Consider the following 19,599-nt stretch of genomic DNA (forward strand, 5'->3'; position numbering starts at 1 on the left):
ATGTAGGTAGCTGCCAGTTTATGCAAAGATTTGCCGTGAAGACATTTTTATCACTAAGTGGATAAGAAGGGGTAAAAAGTAATTTTTGTCCCAAGAAAAACACAAAACTGAAAAGTTACATGGTTCAATTGCGGTTTAGTGCAGTGTAGTCGTTAAGAAGAATCACTTTAGACGCTTTACAGTTATTTGCCGTAATTGCATACGAAAATAAAATGCATTAAGGAACTCACAAAAATAGAACGTAGAACTGACTTAGCGCGTAGGAAGAGGAAGTCGATAAAAGAATGGACGATGATTTGGTAGTATGTCATAAATGAATTGGAGAAAAAGAGAGTAAAAGGTAGCTTGGACATTTAGGAAGAAACTGGGAGAGGAAACAGTTAGAAATCGTCAGAAGTCAGGTTGAGAAAAATTCCTCAACTACAAAGCTAAAATAATAATTGAAATTGTTTGGCATTTCTAAACAATGATATACTACTTCTAGGAACATTAAACAAGATATTCCGCGGAAATTCTAAAAAAAATTCAAACTGCCGGGTATCTAGTTTTTTAAAAACACTTCCCGGCTGCCGGGTATCTAGACGGAAATCCAATTAAGTTCCTTGCCTGCGTAGCTGGCGGTTTTGTTGGGGTTAATGCGTGTTAACCCCAACAAACAGTCAGCTACTAGATCTTGTTCACAAATTATCACGTCTATCACGATCGACAACAACGAGCGCACCCGTTAGGTGTTGACACGTTGAACTACATTGAACTACATTGTGCAGGCTTAAATGAGGCGCTGGAGCATGCATCAGACATAATGCCATAATAATCCGACTTTTTGAAATAAAAGACTAATTTTGCAATAAAAAAATAGAAATAAATAATCCGGTAGGATTTGAAAAAAAAAAAATCATTTCCCTGCGCGACATGAAATGGTTGTTTCTCCCTCGTAAAACGTGATTCGCTAAGTAGCCGTGAGCCATGATCAGTTCCATTATTATTATTTTTTATGTTAATGGAACGTGATTTTGTAGCCACTAACAACAAAAGGCATGAAAAATGATAAATTGGAATTTACAGTAAAATGATTGTTTTACTTTCTGCAAAACGTTACATAGATCCTTTCTTTACCCCCCCCCCCCCCCCTTTTCTCGCTAAACTCACTCTCTCCTCGCACCTCGCGCCTCGCGCTCGAACTCCCCCTTTGAACGCCAGCCACGCAGGCTGTGATCAGTGTGGCATACTCGCCGGAGGGTAGAGCAATATACATAACATACCAGAACTCTGTTAAAAATTACCTGATTTTAGTTAGCCTGAGGTATCCACCCCTTCTCTAAACCAAGCACGTTTCTTGTAGAGCTATATATAGAGCGCCAGTTGCGAAAGCGAACAGCCGGAAGTTTTAATTTTGTCAGAACTTTGTTGCTAGGAGGTGCTATAATCCTTTTGCCTTCCCTCGAGTTTTTAGAAATTCACTGAGTGAAATTAGTCAAAATTAGTGAAAAACCACTAAAATTGTCTGAAATACATCCCCTGCAGCGAAGTTTAGACGTCACAAAACTTGCTCGCTTGTGTGGAAGTACTGGTTTGTCGATGACAATCTTTAAACTTTGCTTAACCTAGCTCTTAAAAATCCTATGCCAATGATAATATTTTTGTTCAATCAAACACTTCAAAGCAATTTCGCTGTTTATTTGCTTCTGATGGATATTTAGGATATTGTTTAATTTGTTATTTGATAATCGATAATTGCCAATTAGGGGGCAGCCCAAAAATGCTTTCCCAGTCTTCCAATTTGACCATGTCTGCATTATTGTGTGCGATTTGATACAGAAAAAAATCTTACGTGATCATTTAATCATCAGAAAAGTAAGCAAAAGGGAGACAATCCTCTTGATGTTTGAATACAATGTTTACAAGTTTGCGAAACGCAAATATGTGTCACGAAATTTGTCCCCCCGCAATTTACACAACAAATCATCAACAAGCCAATGAGAAGCCCTCATCTTCGTCACGTGGCGTAGTCGGTTACGTTCGCCTTTGCACTAAACAATACAATTTCTGAAGCCTTTTATCGCGGTGTGGTAAACGAAAGCCGCCGATGAAAAATCATTTCTTGTGCTTACTAGAAAGTGAAAGACACAATAAGCTATTAATTATCTGCGAGAGGCCTTTTAGTTCTTCGATGGCGGAACATTTGGTGTGTTATGAGCGATTTATTGACATATCAGAAGGTGTGAAGCAATAGATGTGCAACGAACGATCTTCTTTGATACATCCACGAACGTGTTGTTGTCTTTTTCGGCGGTGGACTTTTATCGTGGTGTATGGCAGTATTCGTGTGGCTTGAAAGAGAAAATACTCTTTCATTGATTGTATAAGTGAATATGCGGCGGAACAAGAGCAATAACAAATTTTATGTGCAAAGTATCTTAATTGGAAATTCTTTAATACGACATCATGCAACCGTCTTATAAGCCATCGAAGGAGAATCCTGTTCGAACGATAGAATTGTATCGTCGGCCTGGTGGATTCGGATTTACACTTTCCAGTCAGGGACCGTGTGTACTGAGCTGTATTTTAGCGGGAAGCCCCGCTCATAGGGCCGGCTTGAAGCCCGGCGATCAGATAATCGAAGTCAATGGGGCTTCAGTGGAAAAGGCACCTCATGAGCAAGTTGTCAAACTCATCGCTCGTTCACCGGACGGGATGGTTCAACTTGGGGTTCGAAAGCGTGCGGAAATTCAGAGATTGCGAACAGACGAGGAGGAAAAAAACTCCGAAAATCAAAAAGAAGCCACGATTAACGAAACGATATTGAATCGAGTGGATAAAGTTGTTGAGGAATTAAAATCAGGACAATTATTCGGGGATTCGCCGTCACTGGGCAAATCTTTATCCAACGGAAAATGCATCTCTGCGGACGATGTTGTTAGTGACGAAGAGCTGAAAGCTTCGTTTTGCGAAAGCATTAGATCAGAAAGTTCTGTTCCTGGCTCTTCGCCTGCCCAGAGTTATGCCAGTAGTAGGCGGTCGAGCGAGGGAGATGTTGGATCGAATAGTTCGTCGTCTCCAAAATTATCCCGGCTTCTTTATCCTAAGATGACGCCGTTAAAGGGCTATGTTGAGGCAGATATCGATCTCGAGCCGGAATTACGATCGATTGTCGGCTATTTAGGTTCAATTGAATTGCCGGCAGCGTCCAGTCTGCCTGCCGCGAGTTTAACCGCAATTCGTAATTGTGTTCGACGTCTGCGAGCCCAGCAGAAGGTTCATCTGTTGTTCTTAATGGAAATCTCTTTGATTGGCATAAAACTTGTGGACAACGAAAAGAGGACCATTGTGACGTACCCATTGAAGTCTCTGGCATTTACTGGCCTTTGCTCTGATGATAAGAGAGTGTTTGGTATTGTAACTAGGAAAACTAATGAGGCATCCTTAGAAAAGTCAAATAATCAACATAGCAGCTGGTCTGCTCCAAATAATCACAAAATTGACGTCCAAAGCACTGTAAACTGTTCTTGTCATGTTTTTTCTGTCAATCCAGAACTGAGATCTCACCATGCTCATCAGCGCATTGCTGAAAAGTATGGAATACAATGTACCCCTGAGGGTGGAGAGGGTGGTTGTATTGAGTTTCCTGCATGCTCCAGCCCTATTCTCAGAACTATAACTGGTATGTTTAAGGAAAGAGCAGGCTCAGAATCTGGCGCAACAAGTAGCGATGGAGAAATTCACACTAGTTTGAGAGGACGATCTCTGTCATTGTCGTCAAGCCAATCAGAGTCAGATGCGGTCTTCAGACAACATAACCACGACGACGTTCCAACAAATGAACCTCCAACGATTGATTTTGTTGTTAACCAAGTGGTAAATGGATTGTCGCAAGATTTTGATTCTTTTCAAACACAAGAACAGAGTTCCCAACACGATTCTAAACCTCTAAAAAGAGAGGATCACCAAGAATTGCATGAAGCAGTTGCATCATTTAATGAACCGTGTCAAACTGCTGAGAGAAATGACTCGGGCGTAGGTTCGGATTGCTACCCTCAGAATGACACAGAAGCTGTGAATGATGTAGCAACATCACAGGGTGGTATCTCTGGAAGACCTGCACCTCCTGTAGTAAATATTTCCTCGTTTCATTCTCGTGAAAGTTCAGCTGATTCTCAAATGTCTCTGGGATCGCATCATAGTTCTTTGGCTGGTGTCTTCGCAGAATCTGGATTGACGAGTAAATTACAGCGCAGCTCAGCAGGAGGACCAATGATGACAAAGGATCCATTACTAAGCAACTCTCAAGAGGTTGGTGTAGCATCTATAACTTGTTGTTTGTTTTTGGTTTGAAAGTTATTTCAAACTATTTTGCCCTGACAGTGAAAGGGGTGGTGAATGGTCCTTCAAAAAATGCGTGTCTCACAAAATTTTAGCCAAATTTCAGGGGTCTTGTCGTCTCGAATTTTTCTTTGACGCCTCGTGGAATCTTGATTTCTTTTGCAAGGCCTAAAAGGTCTCGGACTCGCAGAAAAGATATCAGTCTCGCATTTACCATTCGACACCCCTAGTGAAACCTGTTAATACAACCATTAATGGGTCATAAAATTGTGTCTCTGTCAAAAAGGTGGTCATATTTGATGAGGTAAATTTATAAAGGAAATTTCAACTGGGTACTCCAAATGGTCCAAATCAAAACTGGTAAGAAATTATATCAAGTACATGTAGCTTTTTGTTTTGGCCAAAAACTGTAGCCCTATAAAAAGGGGGTTCATATTTACAGGGTAACAGGGGCTGTATTAAAGGCAGGGTCCCACTGTATTTTCCTATGTCTTGTATTTCACAAATCAAACTGGTTTGATTTTGAATGTCACTGGTAACAATATTGGTGAATTGCACAAAATAAATTTTGATCGTAGTTTAATTTTTGTAAAATGCCAAGAATAAGCCCTGGTCTTATTATTGTTCAAAATACTTTTTTCAGTAGGTGGGCTTATGTTTTTGGGTAGGGGGGGGGGGGGGGGGCTTATTATTGGAGGGAATGTTATGTTTCAAAAAATTAATAATTATTGGTTTCATGTTTGAAGGGGTGTTGGGGTCTGAAAATTTTTAGCTGGTCATAACAAAACTGCATTTAAAACTCTTTAAACATGAATATTGATGACTTGAAACACAAAGCAAGTTCTAGAACCATCAGATGAACACCATAAGGCTCTGAAATACTATTGTTACGACATAAAGTACAAAGCAATCGCAGAAGATATTTTATTTTTCTTTAACAACTAATACTACATTTGTAAATATAAGCCCATTGCATATCGGAAGGATTTTTTTGAGCTTTAGGCCTATTTTCTGGGAGAACTTATTATCACAATTTTACGGTATCCTTTTTTATTCATCTTCTAAGGTCAGAGTTAATGCCTTACATTTTTTTCAAGCCAGTACACCTGTAATGACTGAGTTCACTCAATGTAGCGGGTGAAGACGTTGAGTAGTAGATAAATATGAGGGGAGATCTGATGGGCGGTACAATGGCGAGCTGATAGGCGAGCAGATGCCCAAGGACATTACACTGGAAAGAAAACAATAAGAATGCAAAGTATTATGCGAATCAGTAGAGATCTGTATCAAAAGTTAATGAATACGAATAGCGAGCAGGAGTCTGTATAAAGTTTATTGTTTGATTTGTATGGGGTTACAGTGTGTACATGTGATAATAGTGTGTGGATTGGTTTGCACCCTCATGAATAATTAATGAATTTTACAATTGGTGTTATTTTACACTTGTATACAGAGCAAAATGCTACAGGTGGTAACTTCAATGTAATAATGACAGCCCTGCCATGTGGTATTTTTGAATACACCTAAAAATTTTCAGACCTCAGACAGAATTCCTTCCCCTTCCTCCCTATATACATAAACTTGTATATATGCCCTCCCCTAAAAGAAGCCCACCTGAAAGGGACATTGAACAAATATGAGCCCACCTGGCATACATGTACATTAATTTTTAGAATTTTACAGTATTTCTATTTTGGGAATCCAGTACAGATAATTTTAGATGTCATGCCTTGTCTAGTCTATGGTTGCATAGCTACAGGATTTTTGTTTTGAGTATCAAATTTGCAAATTTATCACATGAAATTTTGGCAGCACTTTAATTTAGCAAATTTAGCGATTCTTTAAAAACTCGCTTAAATAAAATGCCGCTAAATACGAATTTTCATGAACTTTTGGAAAATTAAGTGACTTATGTTCCAAAATTTATGAAAAATCGCTAAATTAAAGTGTCGGTAAATATGGCTTTTTCAAAATCGCTAAATTTACATGTCACCAAAAATGTTCTGTAAATAAGGAATTAATACAAAGAAGGGTTAAAGGATTTGAAGAAAGGGAACATAAAGTGCAAAATGACTAGACAGGAAATAACTTGGTGTGAAAAAATAGAGTACACGCACAGGAATGTTTTGAATCATGTATAGGAACTGTCAGAATGTTTATCTTAAATATACAATACAAAATTAACAAGATAAAAATAAGAAATAAACAATACCATATAGCTATCTATAGCTAGCAATCAATCTTTCTGCTTCCTTTTCATATTGCTATTCAAGAATCCAAAATGAGAAAATTTTTTAGTAAACTTAATCTAAGATGTTATGGAAATATTTTTGACAGAAATTTAGGAAAAGAAGATTAGTGGTGGAGATAATGTAAAGCTGGGTTATTAAAATCACAGCACAGAAAAAATCTCTGAGTAGACCCTATGCTATCACTGCTAATTGATGCTAGTGGACATGTTTTGTACACAACTTCTTATCTTAATTACACATGACCAATGATCTTGAAATTAAAGAAAAATTAATCAAGTTGAAGACCAATCAGTTGTAATAAATATTGGTGCATGATTTTGCCAGAAAGATACTTGATATTATGTTTGTGCTGGAGATTTGAAGCTGAAAATAGACTCATTTGACGTTTTGTTTTAAGTGCATACGCATCAGACTATGTCCTTCAGATTGCTTTGGTTATCAAAACCCTATTTAGTCTTCATTCCCCAAGGTAATAATTGCTCAAGCGTTAAATTAATCAATGCATTCACTCTACAGTTAGTTTACATTCCTCTGGGCTTTCTTAATGAAATTTGCAAATGGTATTAAGCTGTCATTTAGTTTTACTGCATAACCACGATGCAGTGATACAACGTTGAAGGATATGCATTGTGTGTGTGATCTTTGAAGTGGCTGTGAAAACCTGATGTCTTCACTGTATTCAAATTAAGTGCTTTTCAGGTCAGTTTCATTGTTTTAGCAATTGTGTCATAGACAATGACTTATGTAAAACCAATATTCTGTTGTCATGCCTGATACAATAGTGGTAAACATAACATTTTTTGTGATTACTAATTCGGTTCTAGCTAGAAGGCAGAGAACTCCTACTACTCTGCAATATGGAGTAATTTGGAACTTAAATCTCATGTTTAAAGCATAAAAATGCACTTTAAGACTTTATTTGGACTATTTTGGAGCCTTTTTTTTGTTGTCAAAAACTGTCTTTTCTTTCATGTTTAGTTTGGCACATCTGAAGTGTTTGTTGTAATAAAATTTAGGAAAGTGTCAATTTTCTATGAGTTATATGGATAAACATGTCATAGAGTACATTGAGTTGCCTGGCAGTTTGTTATATGAGAGGCCATAATGTGCTTTGCTAGGTTTTTATGATGTGTTGTTAAAATTTGAATTAAAATTTCTATCAGCTACACTGTACATTGTATGTAGCTCAGCCCAATCTGATATGTGTATGAATACATACGTACAAGTAGCTAATGAGATACAAAAGATGGGTATCAAGTCTTAGCACAACTTCATCTGATAGGGGATAGTTGTAGCTCTATCAGAAACACAACACAGACTTTTTACTAGTATCTTTTACGGGACTTTATCTTCTGCAATGATATACTTGTATTCTAAATACTTTTTAATTAGCAACTTCAAACGTTCAGTTTTTTATGCTGTGATATTAACATCGTAGTGAATACATTATTTTGTACAATGTGGAATGAGTGGAAATTGAAAGTTTTCACTTCTAGGAGCTCGCCAAGATTTGTAGTTGTTTATTTAGTGGAATCTGCAAAATGTTTTGTGACAGGCTAACTGATACCATATCTGGCAATGCTTGATTATCTTGATTATCTGCTATGAAAGAGTTGCAAATGTAGATATAACATTAAAATACAGTAAACATACCTATGTCTTTGAAGAGTGATAAAAGAATGAATTGATTCTGAGCATTTGTCAAGACTGTTCTTCTGCACAAAAATTTTGGTTGAACTCGAATGCTATTGGTCCATTTTGCTTTGATAGTACCAGTAAATTTTCTCCCAATTTTCCAAGGACAAAATTAAGGCCATTTAATTTTCGTGAGACTAGTGAGAAAAAAATAAAACAAATGGCTTAGACAGGACCACTACAAGTACTGTTTGCAAAAGACTGGTATGAAACACGAAATTATTTATCATTATCTTATACCTGAACTTTAGTCCAGTGCAACACAGTAAAGTTTAAGTCAGTTTACAATTATATGGAGAGAAATATCTCATTCTGGTTTGAATCAAACCATAATGAGGAATTTGTATCGGTTCAGCTTCTGGAATAAGTTGGGTTGGTCTACAGTTAATTTTCACTCTTGTCTCACCTAAACAGTATCTTTGAAGTATAGTGAATTGTATGGAGGCCATTGTAAAACCTCTTTTGGCCTGATTCTAGGTGGTCTTGTGTAATTGCCCCCTAAAATAAGAAATTAAATTTAATCTATACTGTCTATTTTGTTCTGATCCTAACTTTGTTTGCCTTTTTTTATTTTTTATTTCCCTCCAGTCCTTAGCTCATTCGGATATAGGTAAGTTACAAAAACATGTTATTTTTTTGTAGACAATAAATAATCTTGTGTATGTTTGCTGGAAAAAGTATGTGTATGTGTGTGCAAAATGTTTCTGCTTTGAACAGCAGCAGAACTTATGTAATTCATATCAGCACATGGGAAAAATAATGATGTTACATTATTTAAATCATGCAGTCTAAACAGGCGCATTTCAAACATTTATTGTGAGCATGTATGAACAAACCTTGATTAAATCTGGACTTGTTGAATCTTGTGAAAAAGTAGTCAGGAAATTGAAAAATATTACAAATAACAAAACCTCAGATAGGACTGTGTAATAATAAGAGAGTTGAAAAGAGTATGGCCTCACTTTTAATTCCATTGTGTTTTTACAGTCTTAGGAAATTCCTCAAGTAGGAAGACATTAAATGCCAGTGCAAGTATCAGCTCCAGCACTCAGAGTATTCACAGCTTGAGTAGCATGCCTGGCGACATGTCTCAAGTGGATGGCAGAGTAGGTCGCTGGGCACTTGGATTTGACAAACTCATGGAAGATCCTGCTGGTCTGGGCTGCTTCAAGGTATGTGTGCACAAAATTGTTTCTGTTATTGTTTCCATCAATTTTTTAGTCAGAATAGCATTTTGTTGCCCTGCACATTAGATACAAGTTGTACTGTCCCTTGCATCTTAACATTAATTTTTTTTTTTGTGTTGTGTTCACACAAAAAATTGTGATTGGGTATAAGATGTGACATTGTTGGCCCCACAAACTTTCAAAGTTCAATGCTGTGTCAGGAAAATTTTCACACCCAAAATGCTCTTGTGAATTAGCTAACTCACTGACTTATTGAACTCTGTGTTCAGCACTTACAAATTCTCCAAAAAACCAAACTGGTTTTGTCACAACAAGTTTCCTGACACAACAATGAACTTTAAAAGTTTGCCAGCATGGTGTTATGTTTTAACACAATGTCATGTACTGTACATTGTATTTTCACGTGGCATATTCATGGCTAGATGGACTTTATTGTACACACCAAAACTCCAAATTGTCATGGAAATATTCTTGTTGCACATTCAAACTATTTTGTTTAAAAAGCAGGGGATTTTTAATAACATTTTAATTCGGAAACTAGTTTGAGTAGAGTAACAACTGTTTGAAAGTATGGACACTCTACTCAAACCAGCTGCCACCCTTCTCTGAGCAAAGTAGAGTGAAGTAGCACTGACTTCTCTGAGTGAACTAGAGTGAAGTAGCCGATGCCTTTTGTTGACTGTTGGTGCTTATGGAAAGCACTGAATGAAAGGGGAGAAAGGTTTGGATGTAATGGATACTAATTGACTATCCAGATCAAATCCATCAAACATAAGTGACACTTTTGGTTTGTCTTCACAGGAGTTCTTGAAGAAGGAATTTAGTGATGAGAACATTGTTTTCTGGATTGCATGTGAAAACTTCAGGAATATCACAGATTTTGAAGAGGTAGGAATATTTTTTTGGTATGTAGAAGCCAAGTATGGATAAACATAATATTGCCTGTAACCAAGGGTTTGGAAACCAAGACAAGCCATGAGTAACAGCTGCTTCTCATGATTCTGTGCCACCTAAGCCCTTACACAGCACAAATGATGTACAAACATTTTATTATCCAGCTTTACTCAGCAGATTGCAAATAATGTGCAGGGATCAATATAGCTAAGAAAACACTAAACTGGCTCATTACAAGCCCAGCTCGTTCCTTCAAACTTATCTCAGGTCTTTTTTTGCTAGAAAAATTTCAGCTAGCCTGTTCCAGTGGTTCAGTCAGTTGGGATAAGCATGAAGAACGGAAAGTGGAAAAATTTTGGCCAGGGTTTCACTTGCCATCCCTCACACTGCTCCTTGACTAACCGAATGGGCTAACTGGAATGGGCTAAATTAATTTCAGGCAGGATAATTTCTCATTTAGCTGGTGAAATGATTGGGTAGCCGGCTCTTACATGTTAGCTACATCCCTGAATGTGCAAGAGGACTTCAAATCTCTCAAATATCTCTCTCTGTTTGCACTCTAGAAGTTAGACCAGTTTTACAGGTTTTCCTTAGTCTCTTATTCCTTCTGACCATGTGAAAGTGCAAAAAATGGGATTTGGATGCCTCCGTTTACTATTGACAATTTTTCTTGGAAAAGTTAGGCACCATAATTGGTCTTGTTATAAGAATAAACAAAGGATACATGAAGATTTCTCTTAAATTGTGATTATCACAATGGTGATGTTTTTGTTCTTTACTAGCTGAAAATGGAAGCAGAAAGCATCTTCCACAACCATCTTGATGCAAATGCTCCCATGCCTGTTAACATCGATAGTTGTGCAGTTAAGGATGCTGAGGAACAATTGCAAAATCCAAACAATGATATGTTTCGCCTTCAGCAACAACAGGTTAAATGAGCTTTTCATTTGTTTATAATGTTTGATTTTATAACTTGTTAATGGTTATAATTATTGATTATACTTGAAGTTCTGTGAAGGCAACCTAGTTTGTGACCATTATAGTGAAAGCCTCTGAGTAGTATTTTAAGTAGTATTGTTTTTTATGTCATACCAGGTCTAATGTGACAGTCACAGGGTTCAAAATAGCAGCCGGCTGTCGGCGGTAGCCGGCACTTTGACGACACTCAGCCGGCTACTTTTCACCGAAGAAATAGAAAATATCATGCCTTGATCGGCCAACTGAAATCAAAGTTGCGGTAATGTTGAAGTAAACATTTCATATCAGAAATAAAGCAGCTATAGGGCTAGAAAGTGCGACTCACTGGTCGCTAATGTGACCAAAATTTCATCGTTTCTGTGTTAAGATGAATAACGGGCCACCACACCTTCTCAGATATTGTGTCCCTCCAGAAAATTATATTGAAGATCTTATTTGCTTCTCAGACCGTTCAAAATAAGAAAAGAAGTCACACTGCTCCAATCCATTCTTTTGCTTTGCAGTAAAATATTCTATCAGTTTGGAAAACTTGCAAATGGCGGACTGTGTTTGAAATCGCCCCAGAATGCATCTGGGTACGTCATGTATACAGATGGATTGTGTCCCTTGAAGCTCTCTAACAGCCGGGAAAAAATAAGCCTTGGCAAAAAAAGCCGACAAATTCAGGCTAAAAACGAAATTTTATTTTGAACCCTGATGTGTGACCTTTCAAATGAAGATGATTGTGTAGGCTCGATTTCTGCCACTCTATCAAGCCTGGTCTTTGAGAGTACAGGCCTAGTCTTTCCCGAACAACAGTGGCTGGAAATTACATGTAGGCCAAGTGATCGCGTAGTGTTTTGCTGTGGCAGAATCAGTAATTCAGCCCATGTAACTGGTGACCAATTTAGAAATGAACTCTAATTTATTGCATTCTTTAGGTTTATACACTGATGAAATTTGACAGCTACCCACGTTTTCTGAAGTCTGATGTGTACAGACAGAGCCTTGTGGCTGAGATGGAGGGAGGACCTCTCCCTTGTGATGAGGGTGAAGAGGAGAGAGAAATGAAAGGCAGAGGCTTCTTTTGGAAGGTATTGAGAAATAATAAGGTCTTTCTTACAAGCAGTTACACTTGTTGCAACAGTTCATGGCAGTAAAGGTTGTCGTGATCCTCAGATTTCTGGCAGCATTAAGGTTGTGCATGTAACTTCTCCTAACCTTTTTGTAACATTTTCAAACAGATGGGTCATGAGAATTTGCCAATCTATATCTAGAGCCAAATTCTCCTATTCCTAAGGAACATTTATAGAAATGTTTGAGAATCTTTAATGAGAATTTACATGTAGATGGGGGAGGGGGGGTGGGGGGGGGGGGTTGGGACTTAAAGGGTAAAAAACCAGTAGGTGTGTGGCAATTGGGTGTTAATTTGGCTCAAAAGTGACCATCACTAAATATGAAAATTAAAACTGTCATGAAGATAATTATTGAAAATAACCAAACTAAATCACCACTAAAAAGAAATATTTACACAGTTTTTTTTAATTTTTTTTGGCAAGTTTAACAAACTTAACAATAATGTTTTGCACTTTTTTAAAATCAAGAAAATAATGTGTAGCAATCCTAAATGTTATTTTAACTTTAAATGGATCAGGCTTCGGTTTGGTCTTTAAATCTATGCGTTCAGACATTTAACATCAGTGAGAATTCATAATTACAATTAAATATGTATTTTTTTTTTATTTCCTGAATTTTTTAATTTCCGTTTGCTGAATAACTAAGGTACATAAGATTTGTATGTTGAGAGAAAAATAGCACCACAATCTAACCAATAATAACAAAGGGGAAAGAAAATGATTACAGTTGAAGAAGAATTTAAATTTGTTGTGCGTTTCCAATGAAAACCCTTCCTCGTTTAGCCTGAATTTAATTTTGCTCCTGCTTTAAACATTAATTTTTAAAATCATCAATGGTGTTTCATCCCGTAATAAATCACAACTATAAAGAACATAAACTTAAACTTTAAAACTGCTAATAACATCAAATTCCAGGTTCCGTTTCTTTATCCGTCATCTGAAGAATCTGAATTCTCAAGTAGCAGCAGTAGAAGCAGTTTTAGTCTTGAAGGACAGGTAAAATAACCAAGTTGAATTAACTGTGATCATAAAATATCAATAGTTAAATGTTAGTTTTCAGACCTAACCAAAGCCAACAGCGTGAAATTTAAAACGTGAACCCTTACAAGAATACAGGTCTAAACTGCAGCAGTTTTTTTGCTTGGGACAGAGATACATTTATATGTAGGGGGAGTGGAAAGACCTCTACCACCCCTCCTGTCTTCTTCCCATGAGCCTTTCCCCCAGTCCTTTGCATAGGCTGAATCTGCATCACACTTAGGATTTGAGTTCAGTTTGATTTTGACTGGTGTTGTACTGTTGTATCCCTCACCCCACTTGCCTCTATTTAAACAAGACTAAACATGTATTAAATACCGTACCAGTCTTTAAAGAAAGAGATGAAGTTTTGGTTAAAGTAGAAGTTATTGGTATTCCCATGAACTCAATCAACACAATAATTTATTGTAATTTTCATAGGTAGAAAATAGTTGTAGGGATCTTAGAAATTCGGTGGATGGTGGCTTTTTGCTGAGGAAAGGGAACTACACAGTGGTTTTCTGGAATTCACTTTCATTTAAAAAAATTAAACGATTACATGAAAGTGTGGAATATTGGGTTTGAGTGAGTTCGTACATGCAAATGTTTGGATACGTGTGCTCTAACCAATCGGAGGAAACGCGGTGTTGTTTATACCAATCAGAAGCAGACTTTATCCTTGGTGTACGCGCGTTTTCCCGCGCTTTTCTTTGCTTGGCACTGTTGCCTGTATTTTGCTTGAATCTGATTGGTTCATTCGGTTATCTTCATTTTGTTTGTTTTGGTGGCAGTCATCAGTAACGTACTCTAACTAGTTTGTTGCAGGATTATACTGTGCTTATCAGGGATTTTTTATCCTTATTTATTATGTTCAGCGTTCAGGCCGCAGCTGGGGTAGTAAACACAGCAGTAAACGATCAACTAGCGGTATGGATGGAGACAGAAAGAGATCATTTCTTCCTTGGAAAGGTGAGTTCCCATCAAAAAACGATTAGTTAAAGATTACGAAAAAAAGAAATGTTCTTCTTGGGACACCCGGCGACCTAATGGTTAGTGCGTTAACTTCAGATAGGTCCCAGTTCGATCTATAACTGGTGTCGTTGTATAGTGTTCTTGGGAAAGACACTTGACTTTCGTAATGCCTCTGTTTCCAGGAGTGTTCATGGGTGCCTGCTTGTTACAAACGTGGGTTTTTTAGTTCCGCCTGTCGCCTTGATGTGATTACGTTTCAAACTCGTTGACTTTGCCGGATTTGCGTGTTCATTTTTTTGTTCCGGAAAAGAGCGTCACGCCAAGCGCTCATGGATAACACAAGTCACGCACAAAAAGACTTGTATAATAGCATAATAGGGGTGTCTTTTTGTGCTGAAGTCTAGGGATGGTTTAGCGTAGGATTGCATCTGTTATGTTCTGTTTCACTGCAAGAGTTGCTCGGGTCCTTTTGGTTGAGCATATTTACCGTGTGAGTTGTCGAAATATAAAAACAATCCTTAACGAAAAGGTGGATAGCAGAAAATAATATGTTTTCAGTTCTATCTTCTTTTAGTACACCGCCTTATTGCCTTTTTAACAAAACGTTTTTGTGGAGTCGATGGATTTTACTTTGATTCTAGTTGTGGGTTTTGGGTAGTTGGTGATATCAGATTGCATTGTTTCTTTTATCTAGAATGGTCGCTATTTCAAAATCGTTCAATGTAATATTGCTTTTTAAGCAAGCCACCGAAACTTTGGCGATGTTTCTACAAAAAGAAACACTTAAATTTTTACCCAATTTTGTTAAAGTTTTGGAGAAGAGTTAGGTTTTATAACAAAAAAATAAAAACGATCGAGCTTCAAAGTGCACACTTTCAGGTAAATGAGTAAAAATTTCAATTTTCTTTTCGACGTCATCACCGGTACATTTCCATCAAATAACAATTAAAATGTCATTTTTATTTCCGTCAGTTTGCATTTCGTAAGTGTCAAAAGTTTTGAAAAGAGTACAAAATTTTGAGCTGTACAATTAATTTACAAAAGTGCGTTGCCCTTTTAAGTTAAGATATTGCGTGCGTGCCCTTATGCATTTTTGTTGGTTTGTGTTTCCGTTAACTTCCGTTTAACATGACTTTTAATTTTTACCAATATTAAGTTTTAAAAACTAAATTCAGCGTTGGCCTCCGTGATGTCAAGCTGAATAAGAAAAGACTTGTGTAATTAGGATAAAAATAAACTTAAGGTTCCCTATATAAAAGCATGCCTTTGTTTTCTTTTTGTGCCTTTTATCCGCTTAAATCATTAGACTTCACAAATGAAAAGCCCTTCTTTGTTCAACAGAACAATCGCGAGACGTTGATGTCCATTTTAGTGGTTGTTAATTTCCATAGAAAGGATATTGCTTTTGTTTCAAGGTACTTACATGTAAATAATGCTCCTCCCTCTATTTTTCAGGCAAACACGTCAAAAAAGGTCAGTATATTGGTTGTTCATGTTCAGTGCTAGCATAATTGTTTTCTCTCGCGAGAGCAAGCCATATTTACTTCACGACCTCTTACAAAATCACTTCTCGGCTCATGTCCCGCACGTTTTGATGTGAAAGAGACACTTGAAATGCTGAAATTTCAGATAACGAGAAGGTCTGAGAACCTTTTCTTGAGTCCTGTGGGATTCGACCTTAGTAGCTACAGTAAGTATCTCAGACGAAATCCATCAGAAAATCGAGTAATATTATTAACTTAAGTTGGACAAAAATCAAGTAACAGAATAATTTAAACCCTATTGCCTTGTTTTCTACCCTTTTAAAAGCTAAAGATCTAAGTAATTATCCGTGATAACACCAACAACGATTTCTTATCAGAGCCTGAGAAAATGTATTTCAAAGTTCACAAGAACCATGTAAACTATAGGAAAAATTTCACGTGAAGCAATTCAGTTGAACTTCGAAATTTGTTTCGATGTTTGGTGTTGTTAAAAATGATTTCTTTTAATGAGAAATTTTCAAACAGTAACACAGAAGTTTGCAATAAGATGTAAATAATTTTGGTACAAAATTTTGTCCAATGAATATTTGAAGTCTTTGTGGATTTCGTCTTAAACTTCTGTTGTACGAAACCATGTTGCCTTTTAACTTTGTTTTGGTTTGTCATGTATATAATTCCCATCGCAAAGTGTAGGTTTACCATTCAAAGCTGTTTTTGTTTTCTTAATTTGCTACATTTCCTTATCTTTCAAGTGTTTACAATTTGATGTGCCATAGTCCACTTTGTTTTTCTTCAAACCCCTTCCCTTGTAAATTTTGCGGTTTTGAAGTTTGATGTGTGTCACTGAAAGGTTGTTTACTAATCGATTGTGTTTTTCACTTGTTTCTTGTAGGTGACCGGTCGTTTGGAAGCCAGCCGGGTAGTGCTCGAAGCTCTATGTCTTCTTTGTCCGATTCAGTCCCAAATATAAGTTACTCTTCAGAGGTTCGTGTTATTTAAACTCTTTTCATGTTTAATGTCACGCACTCTAGCGCCACGCTTGTCATGCAAAGCAAGCGTGCGTCACGCGTGTTTCACATCACGGACATTAACCGTTACCAGAAATTCTACGTTTGTTGATACGACCTCCGTCTTTGTTTAAACCAATTGTTATGTAATAAATTTGTAATTGAGCAATAACAGAGATCATTTCAGATATTGTTACTGATAGAACTATATATAAATATACTGTCTTTTAACGATTTAAGGTGGTTTCCGCCGAACGTTCGAGCAATACAGGCAAAAGTTACCACAGAGATCTCATGGCATGGTAACAATTTGAGTACAGCTAACAAAAACCTATCAAAACTTTAGCTCTCAAGCTGACCCCACGAGAGAAAAATAAAATTATCTACATTTCAGTTAAAACGGACGTTTCACGCCAGTTAAAAACAAAATGGAGCACGTTTGAAACATTTTTACGAGGTTTGACTTTAATTTTCTCGCGAATGCTTTAGAGTTTAATCACGGGGTCACCAAGACAAATGAACTTCCAGTGAGATGTTTTAAATAGTATATAAAATGTTACCGTACAATGAGTAGGTTTTTGGTACTTAATATTTGCACTCATTGCTCGAACATTCAGTAGAAACCGTCTCAAACACCATATTTTGTTCAGTTGTTTTAGTTATTTAATTATTTATTTATTTATTTTGGTTTTGTTCAGTGGTGTTGTTGTTGTTTTTCATCTTTATTTTGTTTTTGTTGTTTTCTTTTCGTTTTGTGTGAGCCAACCCGATTTTACAAACTTCATTTTTTAAACGTTCAAGTCTTGTCAAACCCGTCTCGGCAATTCACCAATAGAGAAATCAACGGAACCTCGTCGTATAAAACGAATATAAGATCTTACGATTCAAATTTTTCGCACAGAACATCTTATTTATATCGATCTGTGTCTGCGTTGCAGTTGTAATTGAAATATTTTATGAACAGCATTTCTGCATTGTGAATTTGATCAACCACAAATTTAATTCATGATGCTATACGTCACATACAGTTAACAGCCAGGATTTTCATCCTTACCCCTGCGCTGATTCGTAAACATCTCTTGTGGAAATCTCCCTACAAGATTTCTACATTGGCCAGTAAATTCTGCCACCGCGTAACACTTTAAAAAGCTCCAACTGTAGTTTTTTTCCACCCTCAATTCTATCAAGTAGTGCTCCCTTTATCGCAAAATATTTGCACGCGTTATAGAGTACCGGAAATTTTAAATGCGTTTAAAGAGTACTTATTAAATTTTCTATTGTATATCGAGTGATGCGTACAAAAAACAACAAGTTCAAGGCTAAGAGGTTCAAGTACTTATTTAACCATTCTTGCATAAAATCAAAACAACTTGTTATTTGTTTGTATTTAGTCCTTACACGTCGACCAAAGAAGAGAAAGCGAATCGTTCCAGTTCTGTAGAGTGGTATTGCCTGATCACTCGTCCACCATTGTACTATGCAAGGAGGGACAAACTCTACGACAGGCCCTCATACTGCTGTGTGACAGGAGACACCTCTCGCTTGTCGCACATGAAGTGTTTCTTGGAGGCGGAGACAAGGTAACTGTTGTGACCCTCTTGAGTTGTTCGCTTGACATACTTCTCTTGGATTGGTCGAGTTTTTGTTGTGGTTATATTCCATTTTACATCTTATGCGTCAATTGATGTCTTCATTGTGAAGAGTTTCTAGCAAGTGCGCTTACCGTTCTAATGATGTTGTAGCTAGTTGCGGTTATACTTTTGAATAAACAATGAAATTTCAAAGAGACACGGTGACTAGACTATACTGAATCAGTCGCCATTAGTTATATTGAATCTTGTAACTCGGGAAACGTTCTTGTAGGCTTAATTTGTCTACTGTGCTGAAAAGACAAAAAGGAAGTTGTTTGAATTATTGTGATTAACCCGGCTATCCTGAAATGCAGAGATTTTTTTTTTCCACCACCAAGCGGTTGCTAAATTATCTCTTCCGTTTAGATCGGTAACTGAGAAATGGAGACCAGGAATCGTTTATAGGATTTAATCCTACTTTGTCATTCCCCAAAATACAAAAGTTCAAAATGGCAAAACGATTCCAACAAAGGGTACCTTACACATATACTGCTCAAAAGCCAACGGAGGTTTGATCCACAAACGGATCTGCTCAAAAGATAACGGAGGTTTGATCCCCAAACTCACAATGACATAACATTAGTTGCGGACGTGTGGTCTAACTTGGAAAAAGTTTGTTTGGGCAAGAGTCGGGCCTCGATCTCGGGTCCTTTCACCAAAATTCTCCGCAAATCGCTCAAAACTTCTTCATTAATATTAGACAACTGCGTAGGAGTAATTATTTTTGATGATTTTTTTTTTTATTAAAGCTTGTGCCTCTTGAGGAACTAGACGAAGACATGTCCATCATGGGTGGCAGGGAAGTGGTGCTGGAACACAGAACGCTTTTCAGGTAAACAGACTGGCAAAACAAGCAGAGGTTACACCAAGTAAAAACGTGATCTGTGAGAGGCGCGGGAAATGATTCGTGGGAGGTTTTGGTTCCCTTTTTGACAGGCCAAGAATATGTCATTGGTTTGAATGAGCTCTTGCAATCAAGTGAACCAGTTTCAACGCATCAAACGCATGAGGACTTTCCGAAATTGACAGATGAATCACTCTGTTAAG

The 19,599-nt window shown here is 37.1% G+C and overlaps 1 protein-coding gene across 2 annotated transcripts in view; it reads left to right on the plus strand.

Annotated features, from left to right (window-relative positions):
* Nucleotides 1-1,809: 1,809 nt before the first annotated feature.
* Nucleotides 1,810-19,599, plus strand: part of LOC144643277 (regulator of G-protein signaling 12-like) — a 28,021-nt gene continuing 10,231 nt past the window's right edge. The window contains exons 1-12 of one of the 2 annotated variants that reach the window (XM_078502480.1): nt 1,810-4,290; nt 8,856-8,877; nt 9,255-9,439; nt 10,256-10,342; nt 11,131-11,277; nt 12,247-12,399; nt 13,357-13,437; nt 14,334-14,427; nt 15,886-15,903; nt 16,807-16,898; nt 18,313-18,501; nt 19,302-19,384. In XM_078502480.1, the coding sequence (XP_078358606.1) occupies nt 2,446-4,290; nt 8,856-8,877; nt 9,255-9,439; nt 10,256-10,342; nt 11,131-11,277; nt 12,247-12,399; nt 13,357-13,437; nt 14,334-14,427; nt 15,886-15,903; nt 16,807-16,898; nt 18,313-18,501; nt 19,302-19,384 (2,996 nt within the window). In that variant the 5' untranslated portion in view covers nt 1,810-2,445. The remainder of the gene's footprint in view (nt 4,291-8,855; nt 8,878-9,254; nt 9,440-10,255; nt 10,343-11,130; nt 11,278-12,246; nt 12,400-13,356; nt 13,438-14,333; nt 14,428-15,885; nt 15,904-16,806; nt 16,899-18,312; nt 18,502-19,301; nt 19,385-19,599) is intronic. The other variant, XM_078502481.1, reaches the window with a different exon arrangement.

The sequence above is a fragment of the Oculina patagonica genome, chromosome 2 (assembly GCF_052425735.1).
Source record: "Oculina patagonica isolate OP01 chromosome 2, crgOcupat, whole genome shotgun sequence".
Lineage (NCBI taxonomy): Eukaryota > Metazoa > Cnidaria > Anthozoa > Scleractinia > Oculinidae > Oculina > Oculina patagonica.